This window comes from Rhamphochromis longiceps, linkage group LG16 (assembly GCF_057381845.1).
Source record: "Rhamphochromis longiceps isolate RC_006_pf linkage group LG16, R_longiceps_female_GT1.1, whole genome shotgun sequence".
NCBI lineage: Eukaryota > Metazoa > Chordata > Actinopteri > Cichliformes > Cichlidae > Rhamphochromis > Rhamphochromis longiceps.
The window spans coordinates 12901549-12922410 of record NC_140572.1 but is presented as its reverse complement, the minus strand read 5'-3'; the positions used below and the strand labels follow the sequence as shown (position 1 = coordinate 12922410).

Here is a 20862-nt window from a genome sequence, read left to right as displayed (position 1 = left end):
ATATCTACACAAATTGCTTTTCACTCAGCAACAGCAGCACCCTTCCTCACCCGGTCTCTGGTGAGCATCTGTGCTCTGTTCTTGTGCTGGATCTTGATGACTCCAGGTGGTTGGATCCAGGCCTCACCATCTACCTGAATGGGAACCCCCTCATCACCCAGGATTGTAATCTTCACAGTTCGACACTGATTGAGGAAGACGCTTGGATTAGAATCACACAGTGTACAGACACAGAGACACAATTTGTACTTCATACGGTTTTAACGCATCTGCTCACCTGTGCTATGCGGTGGTGTTGCAATTTGATGACTCTGGACACAGCCATTTGCATGCTCCCAAAAACAGCAACCACTTCCAGGATCTTGTCATCGAAAGATGGAGCACAGAATATCTGCATAAAAACATTTTGGCAATAATGAAATCTATGTCAATGTAATGTAGCTGGAAGGATCCTAAAAGGATACAGTTGCCGCTATTTCAAATTTATGTAAATATTCCACATAAACATAAACAAAAGAAAAGCTAACATATTCAAAAATTTGTTTTCAGCAGCCCTTTAAAACAAACTACAGACTCAGCCAACCTGAGGAGGTTTATGAGCTACATCGAGGATGTGGTTTTAAAATAAGGGACAGTTAAAGACCCAGTATCAGGGGCCTGGTCAGTTTGTCTGTGACCCAGCATCTCGAGTTTATTTAGTACTGTTGATTTCCTATGTTAGATTTGTGCGTTTTTCTTAGTTTAGGGTGTAGTTGAGTTATTTTGTATTTTTGATTACTAATGAGATAATGTTCAGGTCTGGTATTATTATTAGTTAGGGTTTAGTTAACATTCCATGTCCCAATTGCCAGTCTTGGTAGCCGGGGATCAATCCACCAGGACCTCCGCCCAGCTCACATTGCACCCGACCCCTACGGTGCCACCTGCGGGTGGTGGGCCTGCAGGAAGATGGGCCCATGTCCCTTTTTCGGGCTGTGCCTGGCCGGGCCCCATGGACTAAGACCCGGCCGCCAGACGCTCGCACTTGGGCACCCTCGCTGGGCCTGGCTCCAGGGCGGGGCCCCGGTAACCCTATCCCAGGCAGGGTAAACTGTTCCCTAGATGGTCTTTTCATAGGGGTTTTCTGAATCGCTCTTTGTCTGGTCCCTCACCCAGGACCAATTTGCCATGGGAGACCCGACCAGGGGGCAAAAGCCCCCAGACAACATTCGGGAGGGGCTCAGAGTAGAGCCGCTGCTCCTCCACATCGAAAGGAGCCAGTTGAGGTGGTTCGTGCATCCGACAAGGATGCCTCCTGGGCAAGGTTTTCCGGGCATGTCCCACTGGGAGGATGCCCCGGGGCAGACCCAGGACACGCTGGAGAGTTTATATCTCTTGGCTGGCCTGGGAACGCCTTGGTGTTCCCCTGGATAAGCTGGAGGAGGTGGCTGGGGAGAGGGAGGTCTGGGCTTCTCTGCTTGGGCTGCTGACCCCGCGACCTGGCCCCGGATAAGCGGAAGAAAATGGATGGATGGATGGTTTAGTTGAGTTCCAGTCTAGTTTATGGTTCTTCTATGTCTCCTGATTTATGAGTCTTTTCCTGTCCTCTGTCATGTGTAAATGTCTGTGTGCTTACGTTGTCAAGCTTGTGTTGTCTTGTGTCTGTGAAGGTTCTCAGTCATCCAGGTCATCGTAGTCAAAGGAGCTTGCAAAGAAAAGCGTCTGGACTTCTTTAAGTTGCTTGAAGACGTTTCACCTCTCATCCGAGAAGCTTCTTCAGTTCTAAGGTCAAATGGTGGAGAGTCCCAGATATAAACCTAGTGGGAGTTTCCCCCCACAGAGGGACAAAAGGACCCCCTGATGATCCTCTAATCGCCTGAGCCAAGGTGTGAAACTGGGTGTGGGTCCCAATCAGCCAGGGTTTCGGGTGTGTTCATTGTGAAACCTGGCCCCACCTTATCATGCGAATTCCTGAGGTCAGATGGCCCAGGATGTGAGTGGGCGTTAAGGCGTCTGGGAAGGGATCTCAAAACTGGATTATAGATGGCAGAGAGTTGGTGTCGTAAACCCCCGCCTCTGTTCAAAGATGGTCGCTCACAGTGGACATAGATGGCTTCTTTCACTCCTCTTTCAAACCATCTGTCCTCTCTGTGCAAAATGTGAACATTGGCATCCTCGAAAGAGTGTCCTTTATCCTTAAGATGCAGATGGACTGCTGAGTCTTGTCCTGTGGAGGTGGCTCTTCTGTGTTGTGCCATGCGCTTGTGAAGTGGCTGTTTGGTCTCTCCAATGTAGAGGTCTGAGCATTCCTCACTGCACTGTACAGCATACACCACATTGTTAAGTCTGTGTTTTGGCGTTTTGTCTTTCGGGTGAACCAGTTTCTGTCTGAGCGTGTTGCTGGGTCTGAAATACATTGACATCCCGGTGTATTTCAGACCCAGCAACACGCTTTGACTGTGTTGTCTTGTCTACATTCTATTATGTGTCTTGTGTTCCCTGTGGCGTCAGGTTCATTTGTGTCAGCTGTGTTTTCCCAGGTGTTTCCACTTCTCTCATCACCCTTCTGTGTATTTAAGTCCTCTGACTTCTTCTGTTCTTTGTTGGGTTGTCTGTTGTTTCCATGTCAGGTAATATCAGGTCAGCGTTTTCTTTCGATTGCTCAGGTTTTTTTCATGTTCATCTTCATGTTTTGCATGTACGTGTTCAGTTTCTTGTTTTAGTTATCGTAGTAATTTAGTTGCTCCAAGTTGACGCTCCACAAACACACCAGCCATCCCAACATTGAGCTGGATTGTTGAAATATAGATTTAGTTGTATTTTACCATTTCCTTAAAATGAGAAAATGAAGTAGATTTCCAAAATTGCCCTATGAAACCTCTAAATCTATTCACAGTGTTTACAAAATGAAGCAACCCAACCTGTAAAGGAGGTCCACAGAGCCATGTGCAAAAGGCAGCATACTGCCATAGGGGCCCATTTTCAGACACTATCACACCCATGCTCCTGTGGAACACCGTGTTAGCTGCACATTCAATTTATAGGCTGAAATATTATTAGAAAAGTATTTTCAATCATGTTAGCACTGCTGACAACTGTTATGCTGATGAAAGAAGTAATTCATTTAGTTGGTTAAGCGTCTGTGTAGGTTTGAAAAGGGCCAAAGAAAGAGGCTTCTTTTCTGAAACTCACTGACAATGAATTCATGTTCTAGCTTGCAGACTTGAACATGAATTCAGCGTCAGACTTTTTTTTTATTACAGTGAGAGATTGTGCGGACTTGTGAAGAGAATAATACACGCACAACTTCTTAAAATAACTTTATTCCTTAAAATAGAAACCTCTGACGAGTTTCAGAAACTCAACTAGACAGACTGATTAAGTGAACATGACTGCTGTCAGCAGTGCTAACATAACTAGACAAAGAGATCCCAAGCCTAATGATCATTAGTAGGATATAAGGTAACATAATGCGACACAGCAGTGAGGGGTGCTGAAACAGGCCTCTGTAGATCTAACGTAGAAATCTAATTGTTTTGACAACATTTTTGATCCATCACTTATATATAACATAAAATAATAGACTTAATTTCCAAGGGACCCCAAGATTTTGAGGAGTAGATCATATGTGTATGTTGTAAAAAATAAATAAATAAATAAAAAAAAAATGAAAAATTGTCAAATTTATTCCTGAATTTTCTTTTACACATATTTGTACTTCTAAAACAAACAAACAAACAAACAAAAAAAACTTAGAAACTGCTGAAAAGCGATCAGGTGACCCTCTCAGTTGTCTTGTGGGGCACCAGCCACTAGATGGACACAGCCAGTGGGAGGGCACTGATCTGTGTGTTAGCAGGGTCATTTTATCATTAGCTTTTACAATTACTAAGATGTATATTATCTTCTCTCTCTCTCTCTCTCTCTCTCTCTCTCTCTCTCTCTCTCTCTCTCCATATATATGTATATGTATAAAAAACTATATTTACTCCCACGTGTCAAAATGAATGATTTATTCCAAACAAAGGCAAAACTCTGATGATAATCTGTGCCTGTGTTTGTGCAGTCGTGTATATACTGTCTCTGTTTCTGCTTCCTCCTCTCCAGCAAAAACAGTTACATAACACCCCATGCACATTGCTGTATATGTGTGTGTGTGTGTGTGTGTGTGTGTGTGTGTGTGTGTGTGTGTGTGCCCCCCCACACACACCCCTGAGTGAGCCCTCTGCAGTGTGTGCAAACTGACACTCTAATCCCTCAGCCAGTGTGCTCTGAGCCTTAAACATACAAGCAGAGACGTCTCTCTAGCCATCCTTCCCCCTGCACATCCAGGCTATTGGGGTCATGTCAAACAGGCGTCCACACTGTCATTCTTTAGGTAATATCAGAGAAGACAAAAAGAAGACAAAAAGAAAAAGAAGACAAAAAGAAAAAAGCTCCAAGCAGAGCGGAAAACACACCTGTTTTCATCCCTCAAAGATGATCTGAGTTTCCTACCAGGGCCATGCCAAGTAGGATGGAACATCACACAGAGAGCAGTTTTATTACAGTGAACAGCTTGAGAACAGTAAATGTACTTACATCATCCTCCTTGGTGCCGCCCCAGAAGTTGGTTCCGCCTGCGTAGCTAGGAATGTTCAACACTGCTATGCCTTGAAGGCTGGGCAGTGGGATGTACTGTCCATCACACTGGGAAAGACCCAAATAACAAAGTTAAGTTGGACCAGTAAAGCAAAAGAAAAGAGAACATGGTGAAAAAAAAAAAAAAAAAAAGGACTGGTTCTTATATAGCGCTTTTCTACTCTTTCTGAGCACTCAAAGCGCTGTACACAACTTGTACATTCACCCAAGCACATTTTTCTAAGTGCTTACTAAGTAACATTCACACTCCAATGGATGCATCGGAGAGCAATTTGGGGTTGGTATCTTGCCCAAGGATGTTTGGCATGCAGACTGGGGAAGCCAGGGATCGAACCACGAACCTTCCAATCAATAGATGACCCGCTCTACCACCTGAGCTACAGCCACATATACTCTGTGTGTCTAAATTAAGGCTGTTTGCTGGTTCTATAAACATTTAACCACATTTTTGCTTCTGCCTTTACTGAGCTTTCAGAACTATTTCATTGAAAAACTGACACAAAAAAAACTGGTGTTTTTTTTATTACACGTTATCAGTTTTCTGGCTGTGTAAATAAGCAATCTCACAGAACAGGGTGGTTTTTACTCTTACCAGACCAACATCGTCACTGCCTAAGAAACCTGGAGTTCGTTCAAATATACACATAATCATGGAATTTTTTTAAGGGCATATTATTAAGGACAGTTATTCTCTAAATGTTTTTACATAATAACAAACAATAGAATTTTTTTTAATATTAAAACTTTTTTTATTAACTTTAAAAAAAATAAAAATCTTTGTGAGTAAAAGGAGAGGTGAACTCTAATTTTTGTCACGTGTTCCTTATTCTGTCATGCGTAATTTAAGTGATTATAAAGATTTAAGCGCTGGTGAAATGCGAGTGTGTAACATGCAGTGTTTTCAATTAAAAATTTTCTCGTTTCTTTTTTAATCCAAAGCCTTAAATGCCTGATTTTCTCCATGTCTCACCTCCAGCTGGACCTTCTGCTCCAGGTTCTTGTAGGTTCTTTGCAGCAGCTCCTTAGTGCCCAGAACACCGTACCACATCATATTCTTGGTACGACTCCTGTGTGGGGAAGGTGCAGAGGCGGTGTGCAGGAAAAAGACTGTTGTGTCACTTCAACTTTAAAACACACAAATACGTGGACAACACATCACCTGCAACACAATCACTGAAATGGAGGGAATGTGCCTGGAAAAGTCAGACTCTGTATTTTGTAATGCCCCAAATTACAAGCAAACAAATAAATGTACAACAGCCTTGCAGAAGATTAAGTGATCACATTTTCACAATTTTTTTTTTAGACACGTGGGAAAATAAAACCTTCTGGGATGGCATCTTGGCAGCTCTTGGTGACATATTTACTTGTCTTTATTCAAGGACCAACACCTGTTTAAGGTTATCCTGTTAGCAGCACACAAAAAAAAAGATAACTTAAAACTGGCTAAGGACTGCAACACTCAGTTCTAGACAGTTGGTGATTGTGTTTGACGAGGTCCTGAAAATAGAAAAACTCACATACAGACTGAAAAAATGAGAATACTTGACTGGTAAGTAACTTCAGTTATCAAAAGAGGCAGATTTGCTCCAACGCTGCCAGCTTAGGACTGTTCAAAAGTTCATGTGCTTGTTTATGTATAAACAAAGCAAATAAAATGAAATTATAAAAAAACCCACACAAATATGCTGTGTTCATTGGAAATGAGACTCACCTGCATTTCTCTGGATGCTCCTCTCGCTTGTTGTTAAACTCCAGCGAGATCTTTGCATCCAAGCCAATGCCAAAGTAGTTGTTCATAACACACTTCTCCATATAGCCCTCTCTGGATGAACAAGCAGTCAACACAAACGCACACACAAAAAAGGTAGTTAGATTGCACACAAATACATGAAGTGAGAGAAAGACAAAGCAACAGTGTAGAATGTGACCAACAAACAACATCACAGTGACAAAGATGGAAGAAGGCATTAGAAAAAGACATGGCTCTTACAGAGAGTCCAGGTCAGGGTCGATGAATGATGTGGCCCCGAAAGGGTCGATGTTAGCCAGCAGCATCTTGCTAATGATAGAGCTGCCAGCAATAGAGGCAGCCAGACCTGCTCGCAAACCTGCACATACACACAAACACACATCGTCTGTGTCACACAATACTGAACTGCAATGCCTGACTGATTGTGCCCTTGTTGATCCAATGTGATGAGTTTGGTGCCTGTTTATGTGTGTTTACCTGGGCAGATGATGCGTGTGTTGAGTACAGGGAGATTCTCCTTGCTGGTGGTGAAGGGTGTGATGGTGAAGGAGCTATAGGACTGGGTGCTACGGCTCACTCTCCTCTCCGTTGGAGAACAGGGACTCTTAGCAGCTGGGCCAAGGAGAGAAAAACTTACTTTGAATTTAGGGACAGATATGATGGAAAGTATAAAGCAAAACAAAATGCGCTTCAGCTGTGTCAGAGGGTACTTATTAACACAGAGATGCACATCCATAGACATGCATCATGCATCCACATATGAACAAAAATATGAACATATTAATGCAATTTTAGGAATATAATATTTATACAGTAAGGCTGGGTGCAGGTACAAATAATAACATTTGGGGTCTATGTGTCCAATAGACAGTACTCACAAGGGCCTCATTCACCAAGATGTGGCTAACAATGTTATTACCTTCCTCATACCTTGCTCATAAATTAAGAACATACACAAAATCAACATCAATTCATCAAAGGTATGCAATGGTCATCTTTTTCCTACCTTGCACACGCTACCTGTGATCTGTACAAGGACTGTCTGAACAAGTTGAGGCTTTGGCCAACAAATTTCCAGTTAATATTTTTTCTTCTCTACATCGAATTTAATTTCAGGTAAGAATATACTGATGAATCAAAACGCATTGCTTGTGAGTGAGTCCCACTGTCTAACAACATGATTACTTTTGCATACAGTAAAATTACACACGTTTACTTTGAAAGACTGGTTGCTCGGGGTTTATTCTGGTGTTGCATCCTGGATTTGACATTATTTTTGCTTTCATTGTATGACTTCAAGAGCAATTGGTTAGAAGGCTGACAATTACTGATAGCTATATTTGAACCAGACCATGGGCAGCAATCTCTTCTGCTCTACTTCCTCGGAGTGCTTCCTGGTCAGGAAGGAGAAACAGGACGAAAGACGGAAACAAGGAGAGGACACAAAGCAGAGGGTTTGACTGATTCCTCCTAGTCTTCTAATACTTGGAAAATGTGTGGAAGGAAGGAAGCAGCCCAATGATAAACAGGAAGAACTTCTGCCCCTAAGACAATAACATATCCTGTGGCCCATCCACACACACACACACAAAGAAGCGCAGTGGACATTTCACAGTAACCTGCATGTTGAAACAGCTGGCCTGCCTGTGTACTTTCAACAGGTACACTGATTTATTATTAAAGAAGTTGCCACAGTCTGAAGATTAGAACCTAAGCAGCTCAGCCTGGTGTAAGAGGTGGAATATCACAGGAGGAAAAGTTGCTCCAAGCACTTTTAGCACTAATCCCTGAGTTTATTTATGACAGGAAACTTGATTTGCGTCAGCAGGCTTTTTTTTCCCATTAGCTATGTCTCTGGTCCACTGTGGTGCAATGACTGCAATACCCACCAGGTGGCAACATTAAAATCATGTGTACAAAAATCTATGCCTTTAAGGCATCTTTGTTGTTCTTAAACTTGCCTAAATTATAGAGATAGCTGTGTTTCCTTCTCTCAGTAGAGAAAAGAGTGAGGAAACATGTTTTTACACCGACCACTGCTGACTTATTTTCTTAATTCAGCCCAAAAACAATATGTGTCAGCTACAAGAACAATGCAAGCTGGAAGACTTGTACAGTGGACATGCAAAGCTGGGCAGGTTAAGTTCTCTGGAACTAGCCTTTTATGAAATGTAGCGGGCCAAGTAAGTGAATGTTTGGAAGTACCTCGCAAATGTAGAAGGGGAACAGGCCAAAAAGCAGCAGAAACACTTACATGACACTGCTTCCAGTTCCTTAGTGTCCTCATCTTTCTCACTGTCTCTGTTCTCGTCCTCGCTGTCCTTCTCCAGAGGGGATGGAAGCTCTGGGTCCTCCGTATGGGCATTCTGCTCATCAACCACTAAACAGGGCATAAATGGGTTGGCCATAACACAATAAGTTGCATTTAATAACCGCATGTTTTTGTTTCAAAAACATTTTGATAATTCCATTCATCATCACGAGGCAGAATCCTTATCCTGTAGCTCACTACACGTACCTCTCTCTGCCTGTTCTATGACCTGTCGAACCGCTTTCTTCAGACTGTCGGCCCTGAGCATCAACTGCTCCCTGCTTTTGAACAGCTGGTGCGGCGAACCTCCTGCCACTCCTTTCTCCGTCTCCTCCTCCTCCAATTTCTCCTTCAGCTCTGTCAGGCTTTCTTCACTGGCCTCCTCCTCCTCCTCTTCCTCCTCCTCCTGTTCCTCCTCTACAATAGGTGGAGTGGAGAGGGGGAGCGGAGGTAGAGCTTGGCACTCTGTGTTGAGGGTCTGGAGGAGGGAGTCCAGTTTCTCATTGAGGATGGCACACTGGAGGGCACAGAGGAAGAGACACTTAAGGACCAGATGGAGTGCTGCAGCAGCATTCACAGGACAGTGAATTAGCAGAAATTTAATATATATGGAGTTGGCTTTCAGCACAAGCAGATAATGGATGTTTACTGCATTGTTTTTGAGGCTTACTTTGAGAGACATAGAGTCGCACTCCTCAGCATTCTCAGTGCTTTTCTCATACGCCTTCCCCACTTTGGCAACAAAATCCTTCACTGTCTCACACAGAATTCTAAGAAACGGGGAGAAAACACAAGTTCTTCCTGACATAACGTAATCTGAGAAAAGCTAATTATTTACCTCCTTTTGTATCTTTTTACATACTTCATTTACTATTTTCACTATATGGAAATAATTTATTTTTCACAAAAGTAAATTTTTGTTCTCCTCTTTGTTCTTTATTCTAGAATGTGGCACATGGCTGCCCCTCCCTGAGCCTGTTAAAAGGATGTTCTTGCTTCCCACTGTTGCCAACTGCTGCTCATAGCGGTTCTTTCTTACTATAAAAAAAACACCTTGAGAAAACTATTGTTGTAGAGTTGTGCTTTATAAATACATTTTTATTCCAGCCAAAAACAAAAGATTCATTACTTATGTGAAGGGAGGGGTACATTGGTTATTTGTGACTAGGACAAAATCAATACAAGAACAGTTGCTTAAATGTACTTTTGTCAAATGTGTCCCCAAGTGGACTGCTCACATATTTAAAAATGTCAGAATTATTAGTGTGATTGCTGGAGCAGCTGCAATAATGCTGCAGCAATTACAATGCAATATCACCACGACTTGCACATCATGGTTTTTAGCCTGTAGTTGATTACATTGCTGTTTGGGTTGATTTTAGACTTCTTATTCTGGGTAACGGCGGTGTTATAAACACTTACTTGGCAGAGGAGATGACCACAGAGTGCTGCTCAGAGTTGAGGATCTTTGTGAGGTGAGTAGCTACTGAGTCTTCATAGGTTGAAATGTGAAACTGTTGAGAAAACAATGAAACTGTTTATTTCTATTCAGAAAACAACTGTTAAACGCAATCTTATAGGCACTACAGTTAATAAGGTATAAGTGCTAAAATGCTTATTTGCCCATGTTTAAACTGGAGGTAAGGTGAACATGAATTCAAAATGTCAGGTGCTATTCCCTGCAACTACCTCCTCCCCATGTCTGTCTGTCTGGAATCCCCTGCTGGCTTTTATTGGGTCTACTGATGCATGTGAATATCTGTCAACTCCTGTGAGTACCTGGCAGTCGTCAGCTCCCTCAGGCGTGGTAGGACAGCTGTGTTTGGGTGGGATCTTAATCTCGTAGGTCATGATGCTCCAGCGGTCCAACATCTTGGTGCTGGCCCTCTCTAGCTTCTCCAGAATCTGAGGCAGCTGGGTGTCATCGTCACATGACGGGCCCCAGCCAAGCACTCGCGCCAGATCATTGCCGGTGCCCAAGGGCAACACCCCCAGCTGGCACTGAAAGGCAGGCACAGGGTTTATTTGGCATCAGTGTCTGCTATACTCAAAATGAGCTGTTTGTCTGTACATTCCTGCCTGTGAGTGTGGAATGACTTTGTATCTTTATGTGAGCTTGCTCAGAGCAAAGGCAAAAAGCGCAATTGGAACACTGGCCAAAGACAAATTATCGTCTGTGTACTTGTTCTGGAAAGCTGTGCAAAACCTGTTTAAAAAGACTTTCTATCCAATATGTTTATGATAGTTTGTGATTATCATTCATTTTCAGTAGAAGAGAAACAAATCCTAATAGTGTTTTCATTGTCATTGTTAAAATAACGCTTATGTTACTGTGCACTACTTGTTTGTGTAGATTGAGTTTGTCGATCTCTGAGAGGACCCATCCCACGCTGCCATCACCTCCGCACACCAAGATTCGGAAGTTGTCAAACTTCTGAAACAGGCGCAAACTGGAAAAAACACAACAAAGCCACTCATGTACTTATTCTGCAGGATCAGCTTTCAACTAAAGCCTAATAACAAAACTGGTGCACTTTGATATTTATGGATATTTACAGCAGATTTGTTTGCAAGTGTTTTCCTCACCCAAGGTGTGGCCCACCATTGACCAGGTCAAAGACTTGAGCTGGGTTCAGAAGCTGCTTGAAGCGCCGTAGGAACTTCACTCCCTGGTTGTCGCCACTTTTGGAGTTGACAAAGACCAGGAGGGGACTGGCACATGACGGGGGACAGGTGGCCTTCCAGAAGCCTGAGGAGTCATGGCAGCAGTAAGAACAACAAAAGTCAACATGGCTCTGTTTCATCAGACTGAAATTTACATGGAAAAAGAACATAAATTACTGTTTTATTGCTGTTTGAATTGAAATTTTTTTGTGTATAGAGTGTCCAAAGTGGAGAAGGAGTCACATAGCAGATCTGCCTAATCAATCTTTTTTGCTCAGTTCTATGCCAGGTCTATAAACGGGATTTCCTCTAATGGCCACTTGAGTTTATTGCCCACTTTTAAATGCACAACTTTCCAGCACTAAAAAAACACATCTTCACAACCTGGTAAGAAAAACATTTTTGGTGTCTATGGTTAGCTTCAACCTCGATATCAACTCTATACTGAATTTCCCGGAGGAACCCACCTGAGGGATTAATAAAGTTGTATCTAATCTAATCTAATATTATTATAAAAGTAATATATCACCTGTTCGATTTTTGTAAGCACTTTAAGATTAGGGGTGTTGCTGTGTGTCAACACAAGCTGACTGGTGTCTGTTCCACTAACTGAGGTCATTGTAGTGGAGCGCTTGATTTTTTTGCAGTTGACACCTTTTTGAGCAATATAATGTTACTGTCTTACTGATAATAGGCCCTACTGTGTGACGTAGCCCATCTAAGAAGCCTATGCTTCCATTTTGGTGCGCAACATGCTGTGGTTTCTCTGTATTATTGTAGGGTGTTTATCTTATAATATTTAGTGCCTTGAGGTAACTATTGTTTTTAATGCCATATAAATAAAACTGAATTGAATTGAATGATCATCTTATATCTGCAATAAATGTTCTGTATGCATTCTCTGTGTGTTACACATCCTAAAACTTTATCCATCAAGCTTTTTTGTTTTGTTTTTTTAACATTTTCATCTAATTCAAATTGGATTGGATTGAAGAAAAAAAAATATCAGGTAAAACCTTTGATTTGTGCTACTAGAATGTTTAAATAAAACTGTCTTAACTTGATGCTTTAGTGTTTTAAATATCTTACCATGTTATGACTTAAACTTGAGCAGCAGTGCTAGATGCAGCAGGAGGTGTGAGCCAGCTCTGTCATCGCTAAACAGCCTCATCAAATTCCTGTGTGTGTGTGTGTGTGTGACACCAAGCATAATAATGCATAGGACGGGCTTAACACATGCCACAAACACGTGTTTTGCTGTGCAGTAGAGGACAAAACATATATACATACTCTGGTCTCGGGGAGGTAATGTAACTACCAGCTGTAATCTGAACACTGCCTCTGTGGTGAAAGCTTTGCGCATATTAAGGCTTCAACCTTAAATATATGGGAATACCATCTCTGGCAGCATGGACACAATCGTCCTTCTTCATATCTTTCTCATTCTCTTTAATCTCTTCCTCTACAATCTTTTGATTTATCATCCTTTCTGGGTCACTCTCTTTGTGACTGTTTCTGTAAAGGATGAACAGAGGGAGAGCACATGAAAGTGGAGGAGAGAGAAAGGACAAGCAGGGAGTCACGATACTCTGGCACGTGCTACAGTCAGCCCCCCCAGCCAATTACAACCAAACTCCCCCTCTTTTCAGCCAGTGTTCGAGCAGAGGGGATCCTGGCACGTGCTGAGATGACGGCGAGAGAAGGACAGAAAGAGCGCAAGAAAGAGAAAGAGGGAGAGAGACAGAGAGAGAGAGAGAGAGAGAGAGCCTAACGAAGCATATATCTCCCCTTTTGTTAGCCCTCTCCCTATCCCACATGTTAATGTGAGTCTGCCTCTCAGGTGCTGATCTTCATCTAAAACGGATTTAAGCACTGGCAAACACACACACACACACACACACACACACACACACACACACACACACACACACACACACACACACACACACACACACACACCTGTATAAAGTCTGTCTTTATGTTGAGATCATAAGTAGAGTCTGAGGGTATTATGAAGCCTCTTGCACAGTTGTATCATTATCAAATTGGGTTTTTATCACATGCACACGTCTTGTGAGAGGATCTATTTTAAGAAACGTGTGTTTCAAACTGTCACATGGGTCTATTTTTAACCACCTCACTATATGAGAAACAGGCAGTGTCCTGGAACACATACCTTGTCATGATCCTGTATTAACACTCTATACTGAACTCCATATAAAAAGAAATGGAAGAGGGAATTTATAGCAACAGTTTGTCATTTTTGTCTATTCTATGTCTCAGTAATTTAATATGTAAAAGGGAGGCACTCTTGAGTAAATCAGAATGTGAGACATAAATGTGGATAACTTGTGAATAAAACCTAAACATTTCCTGCTGCATACAGTTTATGTTTTGGGTCTGCTCTTTTTTTAAAAGTGCATCCATGGGTTTTTACAGAATATATGAACTTTGTACATTTGTTGGAGCAATAAAGCACACACACAATAATGAAGAGTTTAGTAGTGATGGTTTGAAAAGAACAGTTTAACAAAAAACAAAATAATTTTACACTGTCATTCATTTAACACCGCCAAACCACTTATGCCGCAGTTTAATAAACTTGCTTTGGGTCTGTTTGGTGCTAAGATCAGAGGGGAAAATAATTTTATCATTTTTTATTTCTTCAGAGAAGAAGGTATTGAGAAAAGGAAAGTGTCAGTGGCTGTGTCCCTGAGTGGATGCTGACTAAACCAAAATGAAACATCCTCCCTGCCACTATCTTTTCATACGATAGAGCAAAAGGTCAAAGTTCAATGAGAAGTCATCAGCTGAACAAATAAGAGCAAAATCTCATGAATTCACCTCTGAAAACTAATGACAGGTGCAACCTCTGACCCTCAGAGTGAGTCAGCACGATTGCACGGCTGATCACGTGTGTGTTGCCTACCATCTGAGTCGATGCTGTTGAGAGCAGTAGGGGGGATGATGGAGACTTTGCATTGACCTAGGGGACACTTGCGTGGATATAAGTCCATGCAGGCTGTGTGCACCTAAAAGAACAACACCAAATACAGGGAATTAAAACTCTAAGCAGATTTTAGATATAAGATTATTGATTTTTCCATAATTTAGTGGGCTGGTTTCAGTCATTATGCAAATGTACTGTTTATAAGATTGGGGAAACCTGCAGTCAGCTAAGACTGAAGAAGTCACTTGGATGAGTGATGAAATGTTTCTCCCATGAAAATGCTACGTCCATATGAACAGAATCCACCTTTGGAGACTCAGGAGGTAGAGCAGGTCATCTGCTGATCAGAAGGTTGGTGGTTCAATTCCTGGCTCCCCCAGTCTTCATGCCAAATATCCTTAGGCAAGATACTAACCCCCACTTGCTCTCTGATGCATCCATCGGCGTTTGAATGTGTATGAATGTATGTTAGTTAGAAAGCACTGACAAAGCATAGACAACAGTACTTGTGTGAATGGGTGTGTATGGGTGAATGCAGGGTATTGTATAGAGCACTTGGAGTACTCCAGGAGAGTAGAAAAGCACCATATAAGAATCAGTCCATTTACGTAACGCCATGTATACCTTGTGTCATTTTGGCAGCAAAATGGGGAGCAACACTATATCATGGTCATAATGGTAATAATGTTATACCTGATCATGGTAAATATGCAGAATTTGTAAACAAAGGAAAAGAGTTTTGTACTGGAAGCTGGTTTGCAGGCTCTGATAGCATTTGGGTAAAGTCCTTCTGAAGTGTAAAAAGAGGGACTGTATTTCCCAAAATACAATCTTAAAACCATCAGATATTGTTATTAAGGTTTTTATTACCTTTTGTAATTCATCTGTATTGATCAACCAGATATTTATTGTCTGCAATAAAGAAAGCCAGGAGTAACTGACAGCTGCCTCCAGAGGATGACTACAAGTTGAGTTCCCAGATTGTTCCAGCTGGCTCTCCAGATTTCTCAGATTCCAATCATTCACGAGTTTGTGGTGAGTGCCAGGACAAGCCCAAGTGCTGCGATCAGCCCAGCGAAAAAGGAAACCTCCAAACATCCACTGTCCATGCTTGGATCAGAGCCTTGGCACGACAACAGGGAACCTACATACAATTAACCAGATGGTTTTATTGTTATGTGCGATGTGCATGTGATAGATGCCTTACCATAGCTTTGCACCAGAGGCAGCGCCAATCCTGCAGTCTCAGCACGCTGCCACACGTCTTATCACACACAGCACACTTGGCACTGACAGGCAGGTTGCCTTCCAACCACTGGTGAGGCATTGCAATCTGTAGGTTTCAAACACACACACACACACAAAATTAAAAATGGTTAATAATGTCGGCTTCCGTTCACTTGAACTAGGACAGTTTTCTATATTGACTCCCACATTATATTTTAGAAACTCTTTGCAGAAAACCAGGCTGAGGAAATTCCCAACCAGCTCAAAATCTTATTAAAAAATTACATGAACATTCTGCCTTTCAAAGAAGACTGCTTTTGAACAAACTTACCCCATCCTCATCCTCAATGATATCCTTCCCTATGGAGGCCAGGGTGGTCCATTTACAATTGTTGGTGGCTCTGACAGCACAGCGTTTGTGCGCTTTGAATTTGCACACTGTAAAACACAAATATCACACCTGAGTCTGACAATGGTTTCCACCTTTCAACTGTCACTTTGATGATTATGACAGTTATTTATGAATCAAACAGTGATCCAGATAATCTTCCTCCAAAGACTATAAACCATGTATTTCTAGCCAATTTAAGATCAATTCAGTTTGACTTGAATTGTCATTTTTTTCTAATTTGATAAAATTTAGAACTTTTATTGTCATTGTACACTTGCTTGCACAGTCAAATTAGGTAGCAAGACCACAAAGGTGCGAAAGTAAAGAAAACAATATACAAGAAAAGAAAGAGAAACAATATAAGAATACTATGTACACTATATACACGTTGTTTGGGTTGCAAGAAGCATTGTGGGGGTGTGTACAAGGGCATCATAATAAAATGCAATAAATAATAATAGGGTGGAAGGGCTATGGTTGTTAAGGATAGGGATGGAAATTGCACATCTGCCGAAATATTGCACAGGAACAAAAAAAAATGGCAGCAACATAATATGAATTATTTTTCTTGACTGAAAACACAAATGAAGACCTCAGAAACAGACACACCCAGTGTTTTAATAAATTAGTCCAAATGAGAGGCCTACTGTGTGCGTAAATTCTCAAAAAAGTTCTGAAAACACTGTTCATCGTGAGCCATATTAGCCCAGTTTACAACCTGACATTTGCATTTCAAACTGCAGATTGGGGCAAGGGATTGACCTGGCAACCTTCTGGCTGGTACATGACCTGTTCTACCTCCTGCAGCACCCTATGTGAGACAAAACTATTCAACTCATGAACTTGACTACCTCCATTTGAGAGGTAGTTTGCAACAGAGTCATGCTAGGTGTTGTCTGTCTCCATTGTCTGTGCTAAATTAAGCTAAGAGAGTATTAGAGTGCTATCAATTCGCCTATCAAATACCTAACTATTCAACTGAAACGTCAGACGCTTCTTGATTTAAGAAGTAATGTCGTAGTTAGAGAACAATGGTTTTTAGCAGTGTTACATTGCTAACCTTACTTTCACTATGCGTTTACTGTCTACCAGAAAATCAAGAAAATGAAGGCTGAAAAAAGCAACCAAAACTGGAAGAGGACAGCATTTTTTTCCTAGACTGTTGGAGAGATTGAGTAGTTCTCCCAGGTTAATCAAATGCTGCATGGTTCAGCAATGGGAATGATTGTGGAAGGTCTACCGGGCAAACGAAATGTTGCTCTGGTGTCAAAGGAGGTAAAGAGTGATCGAAACAAAGAAAAAAAAGAAGGAACCTTGAATGGACATTCACTTAACAAAGAGAGATCTGGAGCTTCACAGGGCTTAAGCCTGGTAAGATTTTTGTTACTTGATCAGTGTAAACACAGAGCTACAAGTAGGTGTGGTGATGGAGGGATCTTACATCATTTTTACTAAAGATGATCAGTGCTGACAAAGTCATTGTACAACTTTAACATCCAGTCCATCAAGCTTTAGTCCATATAAATGAGAAGCAGAAGCATGGACTTGAATGCGTTTAATGCTGGCTGCTTTGAACAGGAATGAAGAGTGAAGTGTAAATACAACATAAATGTCTCTTAAGAAACAGTACAGTGGCACAGACAGACGGAGACTGCTCTCGACTTTTTCTCCTGTAAAGATGAGGCACTTAGCAGACTCATGAATAATGTCTGTGATATGGGGAGCTTTGCTTCCAGCTACCCCACCTTGTTGTCCTCTCTCTCTCTAAACACGCAAAACCTCATCATTAGGCATGCCACACAGATACACTACAAACTGAGCCAAAGTCATATCCGGGAGCAAAATCAATGTTTCAATCTCGTCTACCACTAAATGCTGTTAGAGAGCATTAGTAGGACGTTAAGAGAATTCTCAGGACATAATACCACTGCCTGTTAATGGCCAAACACAGAGCCGTCATACAAACCAGACTAGAAGAAAACATTGTCTCAGACTGTGAGTGTCTGTGTGAGGGTGAAATACAGACGGAAAGGCAAACTGCTTTTACGGTTTGTGTGTGTGTTTATGGGTAGGTAGCACAAATCAATCCCCACAGGCTGCCCTCAAAGTTTAATAAAGACTGCATTCTATGATAGCCTCTCTATTTTCTTGTCTCCCACTCTCTCCCATTCTCACATACTGGTTCTCATATTCCCACGGGTGATCCTCCCATTCTCACTGTCGCTGCTGACAATGAAAGTATTTTGAAATAACTCCAATGAATTAGCCATTCTGCAGAACATACAGGAACATGTAGGCATGCTTAGCACACATTTAAATAATGTGTGCCAAACATCACATTTTAAAAAATGCAACGATTTGGTTAAAACAATGCCCTTTTATAGCTAAATGTCTTTGAAATCTTTTTAATCTTCAGTGCTTATCCAGCTATGGTTGTCAGGGTGGAGCGTGTCCCTGCAGATAAGTTCCTTACAGTAAAATTCCCTAGCCAGTCAGCAGGTGCTAACCACTCCAACTCTGTGCTAAAGATGTGTGAACACAGTAACAACTGTTGTAACATGCACACCTGAATGGTACGGCTATGTCAAAGCTAGATAAAGCCCTGTGTTATCACAAAAGTTATGACATAGTTTATTTGTGCAGTAAATTGAATAATTTACCGCAAATTTTCTACTCTTACTGAGGACTCAAAAGACTTTGACACTACATTTGCCACATTTGTCCATTGACAGACATTCATTTTTACAGCTTTGTACCTATCACACACACACTTCCACACATTCACTAAAATTGGACTGTGGACAACTTGGGGTTCAACATCTTATCCAAGGACACCAGAGATCAAACCACTGACTTTCCAGGTTGTAGATCTACCTCCTGAGCCACAGGTGCTTTACAACTGCTTTGTATCACCAAAACATTTACAAATTACAGCAGTATTGTCCAAAACTCTTGAACCACCTCTCATTTCTTTCTATTTTGCTTTCAAGAAGGGAGACCTTAACTGTAGTCTTGAGCAAGACAGCTGGAACAGCTACGACCTTAATTGCATCATTGGAAGGAATTGGATGGATGGGTGGATGTATCTTGGATAATAGCTCTCCAGACTTTCTGAAGGTCTTTCCAAGTGTTTCTTTTAATATTGGCTGCTTTTTCTCTTATTTTCAGTCCACTCATTTTACATGACCATTTTCAGAGGAATGTTGTTTTGATTGTTATGCCACTTAACACTGTCCCATGAATCACTCAAGCATAAAAAAGGCATCTAACACAGTGTATGAGCCAGTGTTGTCTATACATACAATTTAGCGAAGAGCTCTGTTGTCTCACTCTGAGTTATCTAACTCAGAAAGGTGAAGTGAAAGTTATTACTGAGTTGATGACAACACAGTGTTATCCTAAAAAAATATAAAGAAATAAGGTTGTGGATCTACTTCAGTACTTACAATCATTTTGCACGTTAGCAGACAATAAAAAAATATATGAAATCTTTTATTGATATGTTAAAAAGTGGCACTGGCCATTTTAAAAATTAAAATAAACATATAAGCATTTTTATGCCATTACTGTATATCCATATGTAACTTTCACTTTGCTTCATGGTGATTTAGCCCAAAAAACAATGTCCATGAATGTCTGCCTGTAGGTACCTTGTGCCCAATGGAAGGCTTCTCTCAGTGATGTATAATGAAAACCCCATAATCTCAATGCACCTTCCTATTGTTGCTTGTCTATGCGTGGCGCAAAATAAGCCAATTCAAATAACAACCATTAGATACTGCTCTAATGATTTGGTCTTTCTCTCTACGTCTCTCTCTTTTGCCTTCTGCTCTGGAAATGAGAGGATAATGAGCACTGAGTGGAGAGGCTCTCACTGCCTCCACACGTATACAGCAAACTCAGCGCACATGTAGGCACACACACAGGACTGAGTTACACATGCACATGCTCACAGGGGAACATTAGCAAAATTAGAGTGAGAGGATATGCAGATGGTGCTCATTATGGCCTGCTGCCTGTCAATAACACTTTACACCAGCTAAAAGAAAGTACAAAAAAGAAAAAAAATAGTGTCAGCCCCCCATGTCAAACACCTTCCTCATAACACCCCACTTCTCTGTTCTTTCACACATGAGGTGAGGAGATATGGTGTCATTCGTGATCCTTTAACAGTTTTTTCCCTGTTAAGGGCAATTGGAGGCAAGTGAAATGCTATTTTTTTAAAATGCAGTCTAAGTCAACGCTTATCTAACGCGCAATATGGCATAAAAGCATATGAATACAGGGTGACATGCACTGATATGCTGGCTGTGAGCTTGGTGGGCATCCTGCTCCACAACCCAGTGCATTTCAAAGACTCTTGCTGGCTCAGGTATATCCAATCTGCTGCACTTGGGCAGACACAAGAAAAGGCTTTTCTCACTTCAGTGACTCACCAGTCCTTACGTAAAATAGCAATATAGCCTTCCCAAAGTGCCTATAGACCTGCCAACTCACAGGCTTTGCTTCCAAAGCAAAATCATCTGTTGCAATACTATAGGGTGTCTGATCTTAAAAGAGTGGCTATTTGAAGTAGGAGCCAGGAAAGAGAGTTATGTAAGAAAACACTATGTGTCTAAAAACAAATTCTTCACAAGATAATTCAGCATCATTTCAACCTGCCTCATTCTCATTAAAGAAGACTTAATGTGCCCATTTCCATCTCTATCATGATATGCTTAGACTCTACTAGACTAGCTTTGTGTGCTTCAGAATTCAAACCTATCTTTATTTGTCCTATGCTGAGTCTTGATGCGAGTTGATCCTCTGTGTGAAGCAAGTAGTTTTAGCTTCCTTGCCTGTTCCACATGAGACGACCATATTAGGAGTAACCACTCTCACCGACATGACACAGACACAAGTTAAAAAACATTTTAAAAAATCAATCTGAAGCCTGAGCTTTAGTT

General features: G+C 41.4%; 1 protein-coding gene across 9 annotated transcripts in view; it reads right to left on the bottom strand.

Moving 5' to 3' along the window:
* The window catches only part of dgkh (diacylglycerol kinase, eta), an 83484-nt gene that overhangs the window by 14928 nt on the left and 47694 nt on the right, over positions 1-20862 (bottom strand). For all 9 annotated transcript variants that reach the window (XM_085385528.1, XM_085385537.1, XM_085385530.1 and 6 more), the window contains 17 exons: positions 15857-15963; positions 15506-15631; positions 14278-14380; positions 11271-11433; positions 11026-11134; positions 10464-10685; positions 10107-10198; positions 9355-9454; positions 8892-9201; positions 8628-8753; positions 6851-6985; positions 6614-6731; positions 6335-6445; positions 5591-5687; positions 4561-4668; positions 278-391; positions 51-185 (listed from right to left, as the gene is read on the bottom strand). In XM_085385528.1, coding sequence (XP_085241654.1) covers positions 51-185; positions 278-391; positions 4561-4668; positions 5591-5687; positions 6335-6445; positions 6614-6731; positions 6851-6985; positions 8628-8753; positions 8892-9201; positions 9355-9454; positions 10107-10198; positions 10464-10685; positions 11026-11134; positions 11271-11433; positions 14278-14380; positions 15506-15631; positions 15857-15963 — 2276 coding nt within the window. The remainder of the gene's footprint in view (positions 1-50; positions 186-277; positions 392-4560; positions 4669-5590; positions 5688-6334; positions 6446-6613; positions 6732-6850; positions 6986-8627; positions 8754-8891; positions 9202-9354; positions 9455-10106; positions 10199-10463; positions 10686-11025; positions 11135-11270; positions 11434-14277; positions 14381-15505; positions 15632-15856; positions 15964-20862) is intronic.